This window comes from Pezoporus wallicus, unplaced genomic scaffold (genome assembly GCF_028554395.1).
Source record: "Pezoporus wallicus isolate ANWC-B61680 ecotype Strahan unplaced genomic scaffold, APGP_CSIRO_Pwel_v1 contig_1181, whole genome shotgun sequence".
NCBI classification, from domain to species: Eukaryota; Metazoa; Chordata; class Aves; order Psittaciformes; family Psittacidae; genus Pezoporus; species Pezoporus wallicus.
Genome location: NW_026641428.1, coordinates 826,259 through 849,748, shown reverse-complemented (window position 1 = coordinate 849,748; position 23,490 = coordinate 826,259). Strand labels below are relative to the sequence as shown.

The following is a 23,490-nucleotide window of genomic DNA, read 5'->3' as shown; positions in this document are numbered from 1 at the left end:
GACTGACACACTGCCATTTAACTTCCTATGCTGTCAGCTTTACAGAGAAACCTTACTTTCAGCAGGAGTTTTGCTTTAAAATCAAGTTTTCCTTCCTGATATACCAGGAGAGAACAACAGTAACAACAACAACAAAAAAAAGTAATCTGAAATCTGTAAAATACTCTAAATTCTAAGAAAAATTGAATTTTGTGTAAATGCTGACCTTTGGCTGTATCTAGCTAACAAATTTCTCCTATGTGTCATGTTATGGATTCTGGAAAGTAAAAAACGTAAATGTTCGTATGCTTATGTGCCCAACATTGCCCATTTGAGAAGGACAGTCTTTAGTAATGTTTGCTATTTTTATGGTTCATCAGCCTAGAGGGCTTTGAGGACAAGATAATTATCTAGTGTGAAGTGGTGGGGTTCTCTTACTGCTTTATATGCCATTTTGCTTTATTTTTGGATTATCTGTATTTTTCTGTGGAAAATGTAGGTATAAATTGCAGTAATGCAACAGGCTACTTATTGTAGTACAAATACTTTTGCACAAAAAAAGGTAACACATTGGCAGTTCTAATGCAAATAACAATAATTGCTTTCACCCCACTTGAGCTAGGTTATGGCTGTTAGGGAAGCAGAGTATACCTTAGGGCTTTGTCTGCTTTATAGTTGGAACACCCTATTTTAGTTGGCTTTTTTGTAAAATGCAGATTATATGCTCATCTGTTTTACGATAAAGCCCTCTTGGGAACAAAATTAGATTCCTTCTTAGCATGATTTCTGTTTATTTTATCCAACTTCATATAACTACATTTAAATTCTGCCCACCCCAATCAGTTTCTTCCTTTTTATCACAGACAAAAGAACTGAGCATTTTTTCCATTCCTTGTCCAGATTGTTAAGATGCCCCTGAGGACCTTTGTTTACAGTGTCTTCTCATTCTTTTTTTTCCTTGACATTCTCCCCTCCCTCCAGCAGTGAGATACTAATTAAAGAGAGGACACGGTGACCCTGGGTTGTTTAAGAGTAGCAGGGGAGGGGTGGTGGTACAATGACAAAACCATCCCTGCAGGAAGTAATCAGGCTGGAGACCCAGCACAATGCTCACTTCCATCACCTGAAAATCCCTTTCATTTTGGAGAGTCCAGCCCAGAAGCAGATTTATTTTCCCTTTAATAAAGTATCTTCATTGCAAACAAAGCCTCCATATCTCCTTGTGTCTGTTTAACAGGATCATTATACAATTTTTTTTTCTTGAACAGTTACTGAAAAATATTTCTCTTCATCATTTGTGAAGTAAAAGCAGTATTAGTAGTAGCATGTTACCAAGTATCATCTACATTTGCCTTTCAAGGGAAAATAAGTTGGTTATCATGATATCATGCAGCAGGATTACGGTCTTACCTAGTAAATACGACTTTCGCAATTTCATGATGGCTATTATTACTTAATTACTAACTCATCAGTGCTTGTGTTTTACAAGCATCTAGCAACAAGAGAGATCCAGGATTCTTTCCAAATTAGATTTTGTAAACTGGACCAAAAAGTCATCACTTTGGATTTACACCTGTGAAAATAAGAGTTCTGTCTACCCAGAAACCTCACTTCAGGGCATTTCCATCACCAGATAAAGGCAGGGTCCTGCAGTGTGCGCTGGGGCACCCACAGCCTGCTCCTGCACAGCATTCTGCTGGCGAAGCCAAGGAGGCTCTGTTGATATGATAGTGCAGCCAATGAGATAAATCAGCAGGCTCTAGCTGTAGCACTCAATCTTCAGTGTTATCTGTACAGTTTTATCTTGTACCCATCAAAGACTCCAACTGATTTCAGTAGCTATCCGCTTGGGCTGGCCTGCAGAAATCAGATTGCAGTGTTGAAGTTAGCAATGTGATGCCTACCATTCCTGACCAGCGTTCTTCAATCAGAAAAAAGAAAAATCCCACTGTCTGGGAGCTGGATCAAACTGTAAACAATGTGCTTTAAAGTGCATAATTGTTTTTTTTTTTTTTTTTACCTTTATGGAGGTTTTTTTTAACAATTAATAAAATCAGCTAGGAGAAACACTTAGAAAAGCCCTCTTTAAGGCAGAGGAGAGAACATCATTATGTCTTACTCCATAGTCTGGACAAATTGTTGCCTTCTTAAATAATCTCTTAACTCTGAGGTTTTGTCTGGTTTTGTTTTTCTTAAAAAAAAACATAAAAGTCCCTGGAGGTGTGATGCTAACTGGAAAAGTTGTGGGTTTCATTATGCCCATTTTACTGTGTGATTGATTGTTGCACAATCTGTGCAACAAGGTTTGCACTTAAAACATTGTCTCTTCAGCCCAGTTTAAAGTCTTGGAGTAACTAGAATATGGTAGACATGGATCCAGGGGATCAGACAGTTCCAGATATCTAACATGCCCTTCAGTGTTATGAGGTGTAAAATATATAACAAACAAACAAAAAAAGTCAGTGTATATTTTCAATTATTTTGCAAAAAACTTTGATTATACCAGCCAAAACCATCCTGATTAAATATAAGGATTTATGTAAAAGTAGCTAGATTCTAGATAGCAGGCACTAGAACTCTGATAGTATTTGTTCAGTAAACTCTTTTTTTTAACTCTTATTGACTCTACCAGTCCCTCAAAACCTGTCAGTTTTGATCAGCTAAGTGACCTTGCATCTTCAGGAAGATGCTATGCCCCAACACCATAAACCAGCCTGAAAAACATGATGCCCTTCCCTGCAGTGACTCTGTGACCCTTTGCACCTACCCAGAGCATGAGCTGGCTGTAACTAGAGACCTGCAAAGTTATTGCTGTCTGGGCAACAGGAAAGCCCTAATAGTGTCAAAACCTAATACTGTGGTCCCATGATCGTTAATGGCAGATCTGTGCCCTGTGGGACTGTATGGCTGTGCAAATGCGGTTCAAATCAGGTACAAGAACACATGGGCTGCATTGCTGCTGCTGAGGCAGTGTGCACAGTGCAGTGCTTATGACTGTAGGGGTGAGCAATGCCTGCAGCCTGCCTGGAGCTCCTGGCAGCGTTCCTGTACTGGTGCCCTCTTTCTCCGCTAAATGCAGCTCCTGAGCCAGGCGGGGTTTCCAGCGCTGCTACAGGAACAGCCTTGCTGTCTCTAATGCAGCAGACACTGCCCTGGGTTAAGCAGGGGTGACCAGCATCCTCCAAGGTGTTGGCTTTTTGGGAGTTTGGGTCATTTGTGGAAGGCAAAGATAGGCATGAATGCAGTGACTGTCCAAGGGAAGGAGGCTGCTTAAAATGAGAACACTGACATTTGGGGCATCAATGGAATTGTGATGTTGCAGTAGAGCAAAGATAAAAAGGGACTCAAAAATGCTTCTGTTTGGGTAATACTCAGTTACAGAGCAGTAAAGTTATTTGAGACTATGTTGAGGTATACATGTTGCTGGACTAAAATTACCACCTTTCAAAAATTTGGGAAAAAAGTGACATACGACTTGGTTTTAAAATAACTTTTACCCAGGGGAGCCCATTTGTGCTGAGTATTCACTGCATCGTATCACGTGGCTAGTGCAGCATTGATCCAGTACAGAGTTGCCTAGAACTTCATTTTGTGTCTTAGAGAATCACAGCATAATTGATTCAGATGAAAAAGTATCTATCAGCCGGTGTTCTTGACGTCACTGTTGGTTATTGCGCTGACCATTTGACTGGATTGTTATTGTTCAGATTCCTTTCTGGTTTTGTAATGGCTGTATTTCACATTAAAGTTCAATGCTTTAATTAAGGAAATGACTGAATAGGAAGTTACTGTAACCATGATTTCAGCTTTTAAAGAAGGAATTGCTGTACATGTGAGGAAATTTGTGAACTTACGGTTTTTGTTAAATGTGCAACATCTCCACTTTGTTTTTTAAACCACTGATATTTACAGGGATAAATCCCTCCATTTTCCTTCTCTTTGTGCAGCTTTATGAATTTGTTTCCAAGCATATAGTATTTTGCAGTTTTCCCTAAAGTATATTTTTAAACAAAGATGATTTCATTTGCAAATTTGAGATCTGAAGACGAAACCAATTCCATGTTTGCAAATGTCTCTTGAAATGAAAATATTTTATGTGCTGCTACGTAAAACCCTGAGTAGCTACTTGCTTTCAGTTTGGAGTCTGGTCAGGGCTCTGCAGGCAGACTGTATCTCCCCATTGCTATTCCCTCAGCAGTTGGGTGGGATTTAGAAGTTCCTGCCTCTGTCCCTGGATCTGGCCAAGACTGTTACATATGAAGCTGCTCTCAGCATCAGAATTGGGAAATTAACCCATTAGGGAAAGTATATATATATATGTGTATCTGTAGATTTAAACTGTATCAATTTGCTTTTTTACTTCATAGCGTACCCGCATGAGCAGTTGGTTCAATCCAGCTAAGGAGTGTGGTAATGTCTGCTCTGAAGGGTGCAATAAATGGCTGGCATGGATGTGGATGGTGAATGCTGTGGCAGCAAGAGACATCTCTTAAATCAGATCTGGTACGAAAGAACTAGCAAAGTCTCAGTGAAAAAAAAACAGAAGGAGCTCACAGCTACTCACTACAAGTACCCACTCTGCTAAATAGTATGTTTATTAGTTTGATCAGCTACCAAATAATGACAGTGGTACAGTAAATAGCACTAAGTACAGTGTGTCATCTGAGGCCTGGAGTTTCTCAGCATGAAAAAGCATGCCTTTTTGGTTTTTTTTTCTCTCTGTCTTTTCAGTATCTTTATAGTTTACAGTTCTTGAAAGGAGCAAGGAGCAGTTTAGTAGTCCAGCAGAAACAAAGATCCATAGTTAGGTATCATAAAATAATTTCCATTGCAGGGTGAGCTGCCTAACACTGACAATCAAGAAGTAGCTAGTAGTTTATGAGAGGCAAATTGCCTGGTTGTTTTAACATTTTAACATTTTAACAAAGGAGTTCTAGCACAGTTTTGATTCAATTCTTGAATTTTATCAGACAAGCATAATAGAAAATCAGTAATTAGACAATTTTAAGCATATAAACCAACTGTAGCTGAGGAATCTAAAATGCAGATTAGAAAAGGATGTATTATTTTAAATGGAAATGTTATGGTAATACATTCTAGAATTAACCTTTTAGTTAATTCAAAACTGCCTTTTGTTTTGTTAAAAAAATTAAAGGTTGTCTACATTGGTGACATTTCAAAGACTTACCTTGAATTTTTTAATGGAAAATAAGAAGATTTTTTTTCTCTATTTCACAATGACACTAATAAAAACTACAATAAGGAAACTCACTCAACATGAATTACTTGTTTTGTGTGATTCTGCTCGCATGTATTTGTGGTCAGATTTTATGTGTTTTGATACAAAACATGTAATTTATTTTTTACATTTTTTTTAATGAGGATTCAGATTGGACTTTATTTTGTGGTTGAAGTCATATCTCAAAGTTTTAGCTTCTCCTTTTTTTCTTTCTCATTCTATGAGAACGGTTTGATCAAATCCAGTGTAGCCAATGCAGAGCCCACTCAATATAGTCACCAAAGGATTAATACAGCTCTCTGACTTTTTTTCACTCTGGCCTAGTTCCTGTAAAATCATGTGCCTGCATGTTTTACTCATGTGAACTGTCATATTGTATGTCATTGCTAGGAAGAAGGGTTTATTCTTTCTCAAGTTACCAAATACCAAATAAAGTAGATATAAAAACCCTAAAGACCCAGTAATGTCAAAGAAGTTAGTAGTTTCCACAGGTTTTAGTGACTGGTGTCAGGAGCTGAAATTAGTGTTACAACATAAGGATTCTTCTTTACTCGTACCTCTTGTCAGTATGTTAGTAGTTGATTTAAGAACACTCCTTTTTCTCTAGGTAATGACACTAGATTGCACACATGTGCGCGCAGGAGCTAATGTGTATTCTGAAATGGTCTGAGGCGGTGTTGGGAACAACCCTTCTGTGGAACGAAGTAGTAACTTAAGTGGAAATACAATGAGCAAGGCGATTCAAATGAAAGCGTTAAGGCATATTTAGATTTTCAACTTTATGTCTTTTAAGTGATGTCAGTAATTCTGATAAAAATTCTTGAGTTGTGAAGCAGTGGGCTCTGCTCAGAAAACAATCAAATTTCTTGGATGCAAAATATATGTTTTCATTTTGTGCAGAATATGATTTATATAACATCTCAGCTGACATGATCGGACATGTTTTTATGAATTCCTTTGCAAGGCAAAAATGCCTCTAGTTGCAATTTATAGTAATGAGACTGTCTGCTGTAAAGTAACTGATTACAGTGAAGGTATAAGAAGCAAGCATGTTTGCCTTTCCAAGCCATTACCCTCTCCTAACTTCTGGAGTACCTAAGCCTGTCTTCTGCAGCACTGTTATCTGTGGGTCTCCAAAATCCATCTGGTTTTCCAAACATAATTTTATGTGTGCTTCACCAAATATACTTGGATGATATTTTGGATTGCAGGTCAGCCAGTCAGGTTAAATAATGTATCCAACAGATAACTGTGGAAAATACAACAAATGTATAATTATGTAAGTGAATGTTCATGTGAAAACTTTTCAATGATCTGTAGAATAGTGAGGGGTAAATTGTGTCTTAGAGTCAGAAGCAATATTATGGTCCTGTCCAGTTGTATTTATTATGTACTTCTGGATTACATTAGGGAACAACTGGATCAGAAGTGGGCAGCTATTTGGTAGTTTTGATGGACTGGTAACAAAAACCTGATGTGCATGCATCTATGTTTACATAGATGCATGTTAAAATATTATCGAGAGAATTATTGAAATGTGCTTCCCGCTAGAAGATGGTCATCTGTTTCCTCCTAGTAAGTAGGTCTAGAAGGTTCCTGTAGCCATTTGCTGAAGTCCTTTTGGTCTTAGAGCCCCATTTAGCAAACACTGCTTGAGAGTTTTGCTCTGCTCAGAAATAAGTGCAGCAAGTCGTAGTGCAAGCACTGAAACACTGTGAAGATCTGGTCCCTAGGGAGCTTAGTGCAAAATTCTTTTTGAAGATCCCAGAACAGAGAAAATGCTGGCTATGCAGAACCTCTGACAGAGTCTGCAGCAGTGGAAGATAGGGAAGGAGTTGCCAAGGCAGTGAAGAACTTCAAAGAATGCTGGAACTGGGGGCGAAAGTTCAACCTTATTCTTGTGTTATCCGAACTCACTCACCCAGCTCAGTTGCAGCACATTTGCACAAAATGGCTGGGGTCTGGCTGTTGCAATAACCTCCCTTTTAATATATGGTTAAATAAATGCTTGCCAGTTAAAAATGTGCAATGTAAAATTCTATGGGGGAGCCCTAGACGGAGAGAAGCCACACAGCCAAAATGCCACCCAGTCACACAGCCAGCAACACCTCCCACGGAAGCCACACCTTCCCCACCTTGCCTTTTCCTAGCTTTGTGCTCCTGCCACTTAACTTGTGATGGTCTTGTTAGACACTTCAGTGACCCATGTCAACTCCCTGTCACGGCAGAAAGAAAAGCAGAAAGATTTCTGCTGGATTAGTGAGTTGAATCAGCAAGCAGAAGAAACAGAGGATCAAGCAGAGGGCTCAAAACCATGAAGCTCAAAGCAGGAAGGGGAAAAAGAGCAGAGATTTCCTCCTTCTTAGCATCCCTGAGTGGTTAAATGCACTCAGTAGATCACAATAGCAGAGTGTATATGCTTCCATTATGAGTGAAATCAGGGACTCACTGGTAAAGCTCCTATTGACCAAGCTAGGATTTCAGTCCAGGTTTTATCATTGATTCTGGAGAACAGACTGTGAAATATGATGGTGCAGTATCTGACAAGATACTTTGAATCCAACTCCAGAGAATGTGTTGAAAACAACTTTAAGAGTCTATTTACCTAAATAAATATAAAACTTAATTATGATGCAATGAAATATTTTCCCACAATGATTTGTGCTGCTGTCAGCCCATGACACTTAGTGTCGAACAATTAGTAAATAACTTCATGAATTACTCCCTGAAATAAATTGTCCTAACCATCTTGATTAATTTACTGATTACTGAGCGTAAATATTCAGATCATCTCTGAATTTAAAATTGCAGGAACTGAAATGATGAACGTGAAGACACAGACTTGGGATAGCAATGAATTTGTGGCTGGTTTAGCTTGGAGTGAAAGTGGCAAAACCCCTGTTTGCAGCTGATGACTGTACAGTGTGTCAGAAGATGGCTTCGGTGTTCTGCTCCTGCTTTTCACCTGTCTATAGTGAGTCAGCCCTATCTTATACCTTCAGGTACAGGATCCTATAGCTCTTCAGGGAAGGGCTGCATCAGCAGGAGCAATGTCCTCGTTTCATCTCTGGGAGTGGGGCTCTGCAAATTATAGACAATCACAAGGCACGGGGAGCCTTCCATGATGCCAAGTACCATGCTGGTGGAGGTTTGCCATTGCCATGGCCACTGGCCAGATGACATTTATGAGTACTGAATTTAAATGGGAAGAATTCTTATCCTGAAATTTGATCTGTTGATGATTTTATTCTGTGTTACATTGGTGTTGTGTAGGTGCTACAAATGTAACAAGTACGCAATTTCAAAACTCACAGGGGTAAAGCATGCATTTTTAGGGGGAAAAAAAAAAAATTTTTAGCTTCTTTGGCAAACTGAAACCCATAATGCCTGTCAGAGAAGTACGCTACACCAGAAACAATTCTGTCAAGGTTTATGGAATACTTTTATTTTAAAGGTATTGAGAATGAGGTAAGATTCAGAGTCATTATTGAATATTTGCTTACCTTCTGCCACATGATCCTATTTCTTCCCTTTGTACTCTAAATTAGGTCATTGTGTATTATAAACAAATGTCTCTCTGTTTATATGTGATTATAAAACAAACTTGGAGCATAAAGGCTATAATTTTGAAACAGATAAAATTTATGTGCCCCTGTGAAATCTATATGGAAATTAGTTTCTCACACTCCAGCTGAGATGATGTAAATGGATACCAGAGAGCGAGTACAGTGTTGTCAGTGTACTCAGGGGAGTTTGAGCACTGTAAAGACATTTGCAGGTCAGAAATGAGGTTAATTGACAGGGATGTGTGTGAGGACAGGAAAAATTTGCACAGTGCTTGTCAGCAGGTAGAGCTGTCAGTTCTTCACTTGACCACTAGTATTTGTTGAACAAACACAACTGGACTTGGTTCCAGGGAAGGATAAGGAAATACAAAGGGCAAAAAGAGTCACTTTAGAGCAACAACATTGTTTGGAAAGAGTGTCGTTTTGTGGTTTTGATCCAAGATACCCACCTGTGTACACCTACTGTACACAATCTCTAGTCTGGCTTGTTGCTCCTGCCAGCATGACTGCTGTATGCAGCAGAGATTAGCAGAGCGGCATCTGGTCTGTTTTTTAACTCAGGTGTACTTCAAGCCCATAGCTTGAGTGGGTAAGCCTGGTTTTGCCCTAGTGACAATAACTCCCATATTTGTTTTTGTGTATTATCTTTTAAGTGCCTTTTTCTGCCTTTTCCCTCTTTTCCCGTAATGGCCCAGTTTGAATATAGCATGTGTTGCGATTCCAGCCTGCTCCTTATAGCTCTAGTACAAAATTTGTTTATAATGCAAATAGCGCATGTTGCATTAAAGGCTTCAAACTATATGTCCTGTTTTATAGATGTGGAAGGACCAGGTAAGGGTTTGATTTTCTTCATTTATTTTCCATAACCATAGAGCACTGACAAATCTGACGCTATTTGGTGGATTTAGACTACCAGAAAACAGCACACAAAGGAGTAACATAAGGAATAAAATTTATGTCTGGCTGATTTTGTCAGACCTTCCACTCTAACCATTGCGCAATCATTTATCTTTTCAGTGTCATTAACTGTTCTCAATCTTTAAATGTATTTTAATTGTAGGAGTCTTTTAATTTCTTTTCTTTCTTATCTCTGTGATTCTAGTAAAGTAGCAACCATTCAAGCCTGCCCTGCATAATGAAAAATTTAATCCAAGAAAATCCAGCACACCAAAATTGAACTGCCTTAAAATGTAAATATATAGAATATCTTAAAAATCAAATGGCTGCACAGAATCATTGTTTCCTAGGAAATATTTACCAAATATTTTCACTTTCTTCTTTTACTGTTCCATAAATTTATTCTGCACATAGTGTAGAAAATACACAGTCAAGAAAGCGTGTTGAAACAGTGAGCTCTTCTTAGCAGTCTTACTTAAAAACATAAATAAGTTTTACTATAATGAACAACTTCCTACATAGTTAATAACAAAGCAGAAAAAACAATAATTTGTCATTTCAGACAGACTTTATTATTTTGTTCTACAGTAAATCTGGCAACTGTTTATAGACTTTGACTGCTTTATAGTTTCAAACAAGTGTTTGGCAACATTATCAAGCTAATGGCAGAATTCAGATCTTTCAGAGTCATCAAGATTGGATTTTGTCCTGTGTTTTAATTACTGATTATGAACACCCTCCTTAAAATAGTAATCCTTTACAGTAATTCTGTTTCATATTTGAGCTTCCCAGAATATACAGGGTATATTTAGGAAGAGGGTGTGTGTTTGACAGTGGAAATACTTCTACAAGAGAGTATCTTGTTGGGTTTCTCAATAAATAATGCATTCCATAATATAGAATTCTGGCATGGCATTCACAAGAGATTGTGTTGCTCTCTATGTACATATTCTTAACACCAGTCATCAGTGAAGAAATGGCAACAATTACTTATAATTGTGCAATTTATAAAGCATCTTTCCAAGAACATTTAAGGAAGTATGGAAGAAATGAACTGCAAGCTAAAATGAACAGGAGGAGTCAAAACATGTCATGGGAGGCACAAACCCAGGGGCCACAGCAAAGCCATTGTGTGTGCACTGAGGGGAGCAGAGCACTGCTCTTTTTTCACAAGGAGCTGTTGGATTTAAAGGAAAAAAGATCTACAGTAGAGGTGATGGGAAAATCAGAGACAGGTTGGAGGATTCCCAGAGAGAATGAACTTATGAGTTTGAATCAAAAGAAATCTGTTATAGTGCTGTGCACAGGTATTTTATAATAAATGACAAAATGGCATTTATTTTTTTGTATTCTAATCTAGAATATAAGTAATTTGGTCTCTTGATACCAATATTTGAAAAGTTGCCACTGGAACAGATTATTTTTCTTCCCCTTTTGACTGTGATCGTCATGGAGATTCTTTCTTATTGTTGAATACGTTCTTGTAATTATTTTGAAAATGGCATTCTTAAACAGCTTCTCATTGTGTGTGCAATGTCTCGCTCTTAGTAGTGCATATACTTCTGAGGAAGTAATTGTTTCTTAATGATATTCTTTTTCTAAAAGAAAAAAAATACAGAAGTTTTTATACAGAAAGTGTTTTGCATGTTCGCAGCATTACTGTGTCCCATTTCTACCTTTCCTTCTCATCCTCACTTAGCAAGATAGAGATTTTATTTCATTACCTGTGTACTGGGAATATTTAAGTAATAATAAAACCAGCTAATTATAAGATTATTTATCTTTGAAGAAGCTTCCCATGTAATGAAGTTTACTTGATTCCTTTGGCTGTAATAAATGCTTCTCTTGCTTTCAGTTCTGAATAGATGTACTTAAGCCTAAAATTAAAAATCTACTTCTGTACGATAGTTAGCTTCCCACACCCCATTATTATCATTTCTCAGGAAATGCTTAATATCTCTCAGTGTTAAGCCATGCATACTGTTTCCTTAGCTTGCATAGGGTATTTCAAAGTATTTTTGCATTGTTGTAGTTCAGCCTACTCTGGTTAGTATCTTTCCATGTATGACTGGGTGTGATGGGAGGATGGATCCTCAGGGAACTGAGCATTGTGGTGGAAAATGCATAGGTCTTTTAGGTCCCATCGAAGTACAGAAATGAGATGCCTACAATCACTCCTTCCCTAGTGGGTCTTCAGGAGGCCCTGAAGTGGCCAGGAGAGCAGGACTGATGGTGAAATTCAGGAGGTCCAGTCTGGACTCACAGGGTTTTACAGTGGAGTGAAAGCTTCCCTTTTAAAGCAGATCCTGGGACCATCTGTCCTGCAGAGGCGCTGAATGCCCTGAGGGGAAATAGCTACTTTGGTTGAATTTTGAGATAAATAAGGGAAGCCATGGATTTGATTTAAACCAGAAATGGTGAAGTAGCAGCTTAAATGAGTAGAACTGTTTTAAAATAATGGCTTAGTTTTGCCAATCTACTACTTGTTAAGACTGATAAACATTACTGGAAAGATTCTTGAGGGCTTCTGGTTGTTTCCAGGTTTTCAAGAGAAATCTTTCTTTCTGTATTTACGCAGTCTTTCTGCAAACCTAGATTTCTGAGCTGCACTCAAAAAACCCTCCAAACAAAACAGAACGTGTAATTACAACATTGTAGCTCCAAAATGCACCATATCTGCCCAGAAAGTTTTCCTTGCTCTGAATAAGCAACTCTGGGTAATTTAAAGAACCTCTGAACATAATTTATGCAGACACTTAGATTTTCTTGGACCCTACGGTCACATTTTCACTCAGGATCAAAATGAATTGCTCGTTTGTAACTGTAAGCAGTGAGATACCTGGCTATCTGCAAGTCTGTTCACACCTGTTGTACACAGTTAATAACAAAGTTACTGAAAAGATGATTTAAATTATCACATCTGAATATGTTTTATATATTAGGTGTTTCAGCTTTGGAATGACTACCTGAGTAAGACTGAGATTGATCTTTGCAAACAAGACATGCTTCTTGCATCCCAGAAAATACATATAGGAACTGTTATTAGTATCTTGAACTGATATATCACTGTACATGTATTAAAAAGTCCAGGGAATTATCTCAAGCCTTATCAACTTAATCTCAAATACAGGGTTTTACACAGAAATTATTTTGTCTCTGTTCCAGAGTAAGAACAAAGCATATGAGCATAAGTTCATGTTGGAAGGGACCTCAGGGAATCTCCAGTCCAACTTCCAGCCCAAAGCAGCATCAGCTAAGAGATCGGGTCAGGTTGCTTAGGGCAGTATGCAGTCTTGAAAATGTTTGAGGATGGAGACCGCACAGCCTCTCTGGGCAATGCCTGGCTGTCCTTATGTCCGGTCAGAAACTCCCAGTTTAAGTCTGCTGTCCCCATCCCTCCAGCCACGCTGCTGTAAGGACTCTGGCTCTGTATTCTTGAATAACCTTGTCATAGCTGTTGGAAGGCAGCTATTTCCCCTGAGAAAAAATGGAGATAGATTACTCAAACCTTTTTAAAAGAACAGAAAATTTTGGTAAGTAGGTTAACACTTAGAATAAGACATGAAGGTTTTCTTCTGAGAATATTCTGTAATGTGTTTTTCCTTAATAACAGTAAACAAACAGATACCATTTGATTGTGGTCTAGTAGATGTTTACAGGTTTATATTTGTTACTGTATGTTTTCCTAATATGTTAGGAGAGAAAGTAATGGTAATAGAGGGAAATGTATCATGGGAAGCTCCAGGACATGTGGCAACAGAGAGGGCAAAATGGGAGCATTTCAGATACTGCTTTGGAATACTCTTGAGTGCCTTCCCTGGTATGACAGTGACTGAGAATAGGTCCAATCGAGCATATAGTGTTTACATCCCTCCAGCCTCTTCCCTGGGGGATGGGGCAGGAAAAGGAGAGGGAAGGAAGCGAGGGATGATTGATGGGTTTTGAAAAGCTTTTCCCTGCAAGGGAAAGGTGTGGTCACTCTGTGCATCTCCAGCTAACAAAGCCCTCCTGTAGGTGTAGCAGACCTAAGCTTTGTCACCCCTTTGGTGACCGGAACACTGCGCAGAAAAAGACTGTTGCTAATTTCCGCTTGAGAATACAGATTTGAGCAGGAGAAGTAGCCTGTCACCATTACAGTTTATACTGCTTTAAGACAGTGCTTCAGCACTGGATCCAATTGTGTCATCTGTGACCATGGGGCTATAATAAGTAAGACCGGAGCACAGATCGCCTACTGTATGTAGTACATCTCAGGAAGGCATGAGCACACAGCTACATTTCTGTCAAATTAAGCCACAGGTACGTGAACGTATTAAACCAATATAATCTGATACTGCTGCCAAAACGAGCAGCCATATCCACCCTCTCGCCCCTGCCTATTTTTGCTCTCATGCTACCTCTTTCATTACGCTGGCACAAGCAGTAGCACAGGCACACAAAGGAAATGATCTGGAAGAAAATTAACCTGATCATAGAGAGAAAATAGTAAAAAATGCTTCACCCACAATCAGCTACTGAACAGTTGCTTTTTTTCTGCAGTGATACCCAACTGATGTTGTAAAGCAAGTGTGAGGCTACAGCCTTAACCAGGCTATGTAATGTGAATTTATCCCAGCTTTAAGCCTCTGTGCTACGTTTATGCCAGCAGTGGGAATAAAAATGACCCGTGATTCAACACAAAGTTAGCGTAGTACAGATGGATGGTAACTGATCTGGCATAAAGTCTGCTGGTACAAACTTACTCCATCAAACATTTTTCAGTGGCAGTGATCACCATGTGGCTGCAGTGCTTTTCATCCAGTACTAGCAGCACTTAAACTTGTGTTACCAAATGAAGGCCAAACTGAATGAGATCCATTTTAGGACTTCAAAGAGGAAAATAAAAGGAAAGTTATGCAGAATGTAGTTCTGCCAATTGATGGTGCTTTCTTAGTGTCAGTTCTACTCAGATGGGCTCTGACCTGTGGTGGCAATATATGAAGATACCAAAATACTCAGTGATTATTTCTAGGGAACTGAGTAACTGAGGATTATGGTTTTTGTAGATGTCAGCGTTGTGAGATGGCACCGTGTTACTTGGACTTTCAGTAATGGACAACCTGGAAATTTTTTGTTTCTCTCCAGCTGATTCCCACTGTCATGTTTGTATACATTAAATTGGGGCCGCAATATTAGCAGAAAGAGGAAGAGAAACCAAATGGTGCCTGTTGATGCGTGTCCATACCAGAAGGTCTTCTGCAGTGTCACCAATCAGAAACTCAGAGCCTTGACAGAGCTGTAACTCTGGACTTTGTAAAAAACTAGATTACCAGCATCACTAGGTAATGTAACTGTAATAATGTAAACTGAACCTCCTTTCCTCCATGTGCCCCACTCTTGCTGCCTCAGAACCGCAACACTTCCTAGGCCCAGATTTTGCCAGGAAAGTCAGATTTCCCCCTGCTTCCCAGACAGTGCCTTTAGGCGCTGAAGAGGGCTTTGACCGTGCGTTCCTCCCCCTTTCCCCATATCTCAATTGCAGAGTTGAGCCCTACGCTACGTGCTACGCTCAGAGCAGCCCGCCTGCGCTTTGTGGGGGTCTGAAGGGGTGTTACACAGCAGCCGGGCACTTGTGGGATGCCCGGACCTTTCTCGGGGCCGGCACCGCGCAAGACGCACCCCGCGGGGGTATGCGCGGCACGCGCATTCCGCCGTGGGGCCGTCTCCCCCCCACCATCCCCCGATTAGGCGCAACCATTGCGCTCCGCGGGGGTGTCCGCCGCCTTGCGCCTCTCCTGGCCCAGCTCCTCCCCTGGTCCCGCGCCCAGCTCCGCACCGCCCCGCGCATCACGGGGGCGGGGCACGGACGCTGTGCCCGCTCCCCGCTCCCCTGCTGCGGCTCGGCGGGTGTTCGTCTTGTTCCTCCCTTTCTCTCTCTTTCTTTCCCTCCCTGTTTCTGGGCGGTGGTTGAGGCCGGCGGGAGGTGGGGTCGGCTGGGCTGGGCTGGGTCGGGTCGGGTCGGGCCGGGGAAGCCGGCGGCGGTCAATGAGAGCCCGTTGATGGCAGCCGGGGGTGCTGCGGCGGGGTAGGGTCGGCGCGGAGTGGGGCGGGGTGGGGGGCCGGAGGGAAGCGAAGAAGCGCAACCGGCGGAGAAGGCACGGAGGCGGGGAGCGCCCTGCAGCCTCGTCGTGCCGCAGTCCGGCGGCCGCCGCCAAAGTTGCTCCCCATCTCAAGGGGGAGCCGGGAATCAGGCGGGGCGATGATATTCCCTAGCAGCAACAGCAGCGCGGCGGGCAGCAGCCGGACCCCGTATCGGAAGCAGGTAAGAGCCAGGGGAGGAGGGGGGATTGTGGCTTCCCCAGTTTACACCCCACACCCCTCTCCCGAGGTGCTGGGGGAGGAGTGGGGAGAGGGGTGGCGACTCGCCTGAGTTGCAGCCTGTGTGCTGTTCGAGAGCTGGGATGTGCAAAAAGAAACTACTTTCCCTTCACGTCTCCCGCCCCCCCGCTCTGAAAAGCTGCGCCGTGACCTTGCCGAGTGCCCGGGCAGCCGGCGCCGGGTGACCTTACCGGGCGGCGCGGCTCGGTTCGGCGCGGTATGTGCTGCCGCCGAGGCCCGGGCGGCTGCCGGCCCTGCCGAGCTCGGCAACAAGTTAAAAAGGATCTGATGTTGCAACACGGGCCGCGAAGCGAAACTTGGGGCTGGATGGTTTTTGCTCGGCGTGAGATGAGCGGCAGGACGGCGGCGCGCTCTTTCGTTCGAGCAGCTTTCCGCAAATCCTCCACCGCGCCTCGGACTTACCCCTTGCCCTCCCTAACTCCCCCCCCGAAGTGCACAAGGGAAATCCTGTGTGACATTTTATGGGTAGACAGATCGCTCCGATAAACTCGGAGAACTCGCATCTGTGGAGCTGTGCTGAAAGAGGTATTTCTTTGTTTGTTTGTTTAGTCGCTGGAAATAAACTAGCTGATACTTCAACTAGCTGGGGCACAGCCTTGCTGGGCCGTTGTCTCCTCGGCTGCGCTTTTCACTTTCCCCGCCCCTCAAAACGTTGGCATTAAGGTTACATTGTTTACTGCAGAGCGTGTTATTATTGAGTCTTTGACTGAAAAAAAAATACACTGTGACTTTTTAAGCTCCTCGGAAAGCGGGCTGTGTGTTTGTGTGCCAGAGGGTAAACGGAGTAGAGGTCACTAACAAGCTCCCGGCTCGACAAAGCGGGCCAAAAATCCTGTGGCAGGCTTCTTCCCAGGTGAGGAAAAATCCTCCCTCCTCTGCTGCTTTTCCTAGCTGGAAGACGGAATTGGACGGATTCGATTCACAGTGCTGGGGGAGCTCTGTCCAGTTTTGCTAGGGGTCAGAATTCATGAAGGGCAGAAGTGGCAGATGGGCTGCCAAGCGGGGAAGGGTTTCATAGAACTACTGGGAATATTCGAAATGTTAAAACCCTCTCGGTGCGTTGCTGGGCTGGCGTGTGATCTGCAGGGCCGACCTGCGCCACACTGCGAGTGAGACTCGTTTTCTTGAAGCTTAAACACAAAATAGCCATTTCCTTTCTCGTCCTCCCGCATTTTACAGCAGGATCTTCCAGATGGGAATCTCTGGTGTGTTATCTCCGCAACACCCTGCAGATGCTGCCCAGCAGCGCGCAGAGTTATCTCTGCATCTTGTCCTCACCGTATTCAAGTCCGTGCGTAATAAAACACGCTCATTGTGTGCACGGGCTCGGGTTTAGTAACTGCCCCCGGTCCGCCCACGGTGATGATCTTGTCTGGGGCTCCTTTGCAAATAAAGCCAGTGTAGGAGATACTATTTTCTCACCCTACCTGGAGGGGCCATGAATTAAGAAAGGCTCCGTGGGGCTGCTGTGCCCGCGGGTGGGCTAGGGAGGGGCGGTGGGCAGCGGCTGTGCCTGCGAGAGGCAGGGAAGGAGCTCCTTCGCCGGCTGGAGCAGGCTGGTAAGATGCTCTCCTTTTCACAGTGCACTTCTTAGATTCAAAGAGCTAAAAGGGCCGGCTGAATCAGAAAAACAAACAGACCCTTTTTTCCCCAATAGGCAGTGAAAGAAATGAATGCGGGGGTATTATGTGGGCTTAATACCCTGGGTACCAAAGGTTCCTTTTGTTAGTGTGTAGCTATTCTTCACTCAAACACTTCCTACATAAGGAGCCAGGGCCTGCCCTTTCTCCGTTTAAGTCCATGGAAAACTATTAACTTCATTCATGTAGACTAAGGTCGTTTAAAGATCGACTTTCTGATCTCCCTTTCACTTGGGCTTCACCTGCAGGGGTGTGCTGATGTCAAACAGTGCCAAAGAGTGTTAGGAGCCTAATTTTTCAGCTCTTATTAAGAGTTGTCCAGATTAAGTCTCTCCATGCTCTGTGTAACCCATATTCAGACAATTGAATTATAATTGTGTTTTAGTCGGAGACACTAGGTGCTGTTAGCATAGGAAAAGTTGGCTACCATCATCTCTTAAAAGAGAAACTGTATTTTGAGTGTTAACAGCATGTAGTATATGAAGCTGAAAAAAAACCAACCCAAACCCACCCCCTTAAAAATTAAATTTTTTTGAGTAGCTTGTGTGTCTCTATTAGTATTGTAACATATATGATACCAGAATAGTATAAGTGCATTTCAGTTTTAGTATTGTCCTGTTTAATTTTTAAGAGTCTAGGACAGATTCAGGTAAAAAGATGAGTGATTTATTGGTAAAAGGCAAGGTGATATTCTCTTGACTTATTTTTAAGGCACTGTAATGTAAAGTGAAATAATACTTGCATTTAAAACATTGTCAAAATACCAGTTAGCTAAAGCAGGTCTAGAGCTTTACCCGTACTTTCTTTTTGCTTCCCAAAGAATCATGTTTTGTTCTAAAAACAAATCTGTGCTTATAGTGTTAGGCTTGTTACCTGCTCTGTCTTATTTCAGTGTGTAACTCAAGCATGTAGGAGCCAGTCGACATTGTCAGTTTCAGGTCAGATTCAATTGGCTGCTGCCTAATCTTTTTCTTTTGGTACTTGTAAGAATACTGAAATATGGTCTCTGAAGTTGTATTTTCAAACAGTTTACTGTGTTACGGGCAGAGTGGCATATTAAAAATACTCCTACCAGGCTTAAAAGTTACATGTTGCTTAAATGAGTGGCAACTCGTCACAGAATTGGCTTGAAATGCATATTTAGGTCTAGTTAAAGAATGAAAGCTGTACAGTAGCTGCAGTAATAACCCATCGCAATGTTTGTGGCCATGCATCCTATCTGAAAAAGGCAGGTGTAAGGTAATATTTTTACTAACAAGGATACTCGAGCTATGCGAAGAATGCAGATTGTGCATCCGAAATGCAAAGGAAACAAAATGACATACAATATCCTGCTTAATACAGGAGTTCTTAGCTCTCAGTTTGTGTGTGCTGAGAACATGATGGTTCTCAGTCCCTCCTCCCACTTTTGGTATTTTCATGCAAATCGGGAGGCACTCCTCCGAAGTAAATATTTCTACACTCTGTAAAATTATCGTAAATGGAAAATTAGGCTTTCTCCTGCCATCTGCTCCTCGAATCTACAGAGCTAGTGCAGCTATTTGATTAGGGATTTTAAATGGCTTTGTTGCAGGGATGTTTCTCGGCTCTCGGGTTTCTTGAGAGGAAACCAGAAGCAGCTCTGGAGGCTGGGGATGGAGGCAAGTGTGGGGTCCCACCTACCCTAGCCTGGGTGCTCAGGAAGCCCAGCGCGTCTGTGCCTTTTCACAGCTCTACCCAGTAACACTGGTTCTTGTTAAGTTTTGATGAGTGTAATGTTTATCTCGCCAGTGTAAGGAGATTTACATAGTTTGCTGCTTTTGAGCAGATTAACTGGGTGTAGCTGCACGTGAGGAATTTAACACTGATTTGGTGTTTGGCCTGTGTAAAAAGGCTGTACAAAGCTTTTAATTAATCTGTTCATGCAGCTCTGTTACCATCGAGTGCCATGTCACAGGTTGGGTTTTGTTAAAAGTTGAAGATCAAGGTAGGTTTTTAATGATTGTTAAGAAAGCTTTTTTGCCAGTCTTAAACTAAAAATGTAGATTAGCTTTTCACTCCATCTATAGGTTTAACGTATCAAGAAGCTACCTGTAATCCTGCTTTATTATTTCCCAGTTGGTGCTGTGTGTGATGTCTGTGAGAAGGAGCCTCGTTAAACTTGGAAGACCTGCGCGTGGTCGTAACTCAAACCATGCAGCTCTGTAGAGCAGTCTGTGACCAGACTAATATGAAATTATACCACTTCTATGTATGGATGGTGCTGCGGCAGGAGGCTGAGAAGCCTAAGATTGAAGAGATAGGTATCTTTGGTTACCTAAATAAATGAGCTTAGTTTATCTTTGTTCTTTTCTTTCAGAACTACAAGAACTATATCATTTTGTATCATTATCTTGTGCTGACAGAGTAGGTTTTCCTTTACTCTGCATACTATATTGAAAGGTCTACCTGTGTTTAACAAATTCTTACATTAAGTACTGGCTATTTTAATATTTTTAAGCGCATCTATCAGATTGTGATGTTCTCCTTTATTCTCAAGGGAGCAAAACTGCTCAGTCAGTGGGTTTCTATACTTGTAACACAAAGGTGAATGAAAGAAATGAAGCATCTTATCTTGTCAGGCATGATGTTACAGATTATGAAAAGTGATATGATTGTCTTATCTGTGTTTAGCAATGTGAACTTTTTGTTTAGTATTTCTAACAGGGTGAACAGTATATTTCTATCTCTTTGGAAGTGTTACTGTTTAAAGTATGTATCTTTGCCATGAAGCTTCACATGGAAGGGAGAATAAAAGTCTGTGTCTTGAACATCTGCTGTTTTGTTTTGGATTAATCCTTTTTTCCTGAAACTTCCAACTGTTTAAAAAAAAAAATTTGCTTGAGTTAACACATTTCAGAAGGGTTAGATCCTTTAAACTAGGATTATTGGCAGGGAGGGGAGAGGAAGGAAGGAAGGGAGGGGAAAATCCTTTCCTGAGAGCTTGAGATGGCTCCTAACACATCTGCACAGTGCTGCAACCAAGTAAATAAAAATAATAGTTGTTTGACATGATAGCTGGTTTGGCCTATTTCCCCCGCCCCCCCTTTTCTAAAGTCTTCATTAAAATTGATCTTTGCTTATTGCATGAGATTGTGTGTAACAAAGGAAGTCAGTGGAGAATAGGAACTTTTTTTACTGGCTTTCCCTCATGGCTCTGTTTCCAGCTCCTTATGAATGTTTTTCTGTTTCCGGCATCTTATGAATGTTCTTCTGTTTCTACCTCAGATTATTTTTAAAATAGCTTACTAAAGGGACAATGTGAAGGCTTGTGAAGCTGTAGTCCTAATGAAAAGGTGCATGGAGGTGTTTTGATCTCGGATGAAGTCTGTCAGAAGTTTTCCAGAAAGCCAAGAGAACCTCTGCTCTCAGAAACCTTGTTGAAGTAATTGTTGGTTATTTTGCATACGTTTCAGAATTGCAGTGTACTGTGGTAATTATAACAGCCCTGCAGAAGCCACTGTATTTGCAGCTTCCTGAACCAACAGGAAGGGGAAGGGATAAGTTACAAATAGAGGAGAAATGTGGAGGGGGGAACCATGGGTTAGATAAGCACGAGCCTTCTAACTTAGGAAACATGCACAACAGAAAAATCATGTGCTTTAGGGCCTGGTTACTGTGATTAGCATAGGTTTAGCCCTGTTTTACTAAAAAGACTGCAGTTAAAGCAGTGTAGCTGCAGCTGTGTATTTACGTACCAAGTAGTTTTAAGTCACAGTTGAAGGAATAGAATGCTGGGGAGGGATCACTTTAAACAGATTCAGGATGAACTAGCTTCGTGACTGTTTGAGTTAGTTTATTTGTAGTAGTTTAAATGTAGTAAAATTTATTACAGTTTATGTAGATTGATTTTTAACAATAACTTTATACCAGTTTTAAGGCCTAACCCTGTGCAGTTAAGATGTGCTGCCTTAAAAATATCTAGGAAATGTTTTGAAGTGTTGTAAGCTCTTTAAAACAGAAATATAGTTACAACACTTCAAAAGAGTCTTTTTCTGAATTTATGATGTAGTTTTAAGATATATCGGCTCCATGGTATGTTGCGAAATAAAAGCTGATAATTACAGATATGTATAAATATGAGTATAAAACATAATACCTTATTTGTTCATTTCTCCTCATAAAAGCAGTGTTGTTCACTTAGCCATAATAGTTTAGGAAATCACTGGTGCGTGTCTTATTTGTTTAAAGTAATCTGCTTTAGAAAAATGGTATGTCAAATAAAGTAGGTGTTTTGATTTTACTTGGTTGGTAGAACTGTAGGACTTTGAGGTTGCAGTGGAAACAAATAACACATTGTTCTGGAGAGCCTCATTTGGGCTTAATTTTCCTTAGTTCCTTGGTTGAAGAACAGCAGGAACAGTAGGGCAAGGTGAGCATCAGGCTTAGTCTAGCCTGACATTTACCTGTTTGCAAAATGAAATTAAATGCTTCTTTAGAACAACTAAATATATGTAATTTGTAATTTTATAATGGATTCTTTCTTACTGGCATTGGCACTTTCACACCTTATTCTAACCTTTTTTTTTGTTTCTCCACTTAGACAAGAAGGGGATTTATTTCTTTTCTTACCTTCCATTGTTTTCTGTTCTTTTATATCTGAATCTCCTACACCATATGGTGCTTTGCTTCAAGGGAGTGGAAACATGACTCCTTAGGTTAACTACAGCTCATATATTCTGTCATCTGGGTACTATGGCATAACAATGTTAGAATTCAGTACTTTAGGATATTCTGAGGTATGTGTGTGTGGCACTTCCATTTTTAGTGTGCTCAGGGAGTGAAATCTAGGATTCAGGTGTGAGTTTGGGTGAGTGTTACAGGGAGCTTTTCTCAGAATTGTTAGTCACTGCAGGGCACCTCTTTCATGCCTGAGGTGTTAGCAGCTCCCAGGAAGGCTGCTGCAGCTTAGTGGAGGGGTATCCAGTTACCTTTGACAATCTGAAGCAATGTTTGTAGATGTTTGAATTCTTCTGAGGTGATTTAGAATCCTGGTTTAGGGTATGTCTACCCTAAACATTATCAGGTTGTGCTGGTACCTGACAATCTGCAACGATTGGAAACCACTCATAACACCAGGCAGGCAAGGGTAGAAAATCCAGATCCTTGTTTACAAATCCACAAACGAAAGTAGACATTTTTTTAAAACTGAGGAATGGAGGGAGGGGAGAACCAAAACCCACCCAAACAAAAAAAAAAAAACAAAACAAAACAGTGCTACAGGAGCTGAAAGTTTCCTTTGACTTGTGTGTAACCCTGTGGCAGATGATCTCCAGTCTTCCCAGGGAGACTGGTTATTGTGCAACCCTGTTGCCTCAGGCCTTCTTCAGAGAAGGGGCTGATTGAAGGCTCTGTATTTACTTTTATACTTAACCCATTTGGAGGGTAAGGGGTAGAGGTTTCCTTTTGTATTTTTGAAGTCAGTGATGCCTTTTTCACTCCACCTTCTTTCATCAGATCATAGTTTGTTTTTTCCTGCTTTGGATGTAGTAGTGTCTCTTGGGCATCACCAGGTGTGATCCTGCCTGCCCAGGCATTGGGGTGCTCTTCAGTTAAGCACTGAAGAGATGGTTGGTGAGTTGCAAAGGGCTTTGCATGCTGTGACGGATGAATTTCAAGTCTTGTGGTGGTTTATCTTTCTCTTCTACCTATATGTGTAATTTGTTAACAATGCTTTGAAGAGCTGTGCAACAGATTTTTCTCTGGGCTGTTACTGGAGTGGGGGAGACCCTGTTTGACTGCTGTAGATGACTGACTGTATAGCCTGTGTGCC

At 41.3% G+C, this 23,490-nt stretch overlaps 1 protein-coding gene across 7 annotated transcripts in view; it reads left to right on the top strand.

Moving 5' to 3' along the window:
* Positions 1-23,490, top strand: part of RBMS1 (RNA binding motif single stranded interacting protein 1) — a 153,370-nt gene that overhangs the window by 37,685 nt on the left and 92,195 nt on the right. The window contains exon 1 of one of the 7 annotated variants that reach the window (XM_057423823.1): positions 15,844-15,982. The exons of 4 other annotated variants lie outside the window; for them this stretch is intronic. In XM_057423823.1, the coding sequence (XP_057279806.1) occupies positions 15,920-15,982 (63 nt within the window). In that variant the 5' untranslated portion in view covers positions 15,844-15,919. Of the gene's footprint in view, positions 1-15,843; positions 15,983-16,481; positions 16,585-23,490 lie in introns of those variants that run through there. 2 more of the 7 variants (XM_057423824.1, XM_057423825.1) reach the window with 2 other exon arrangements.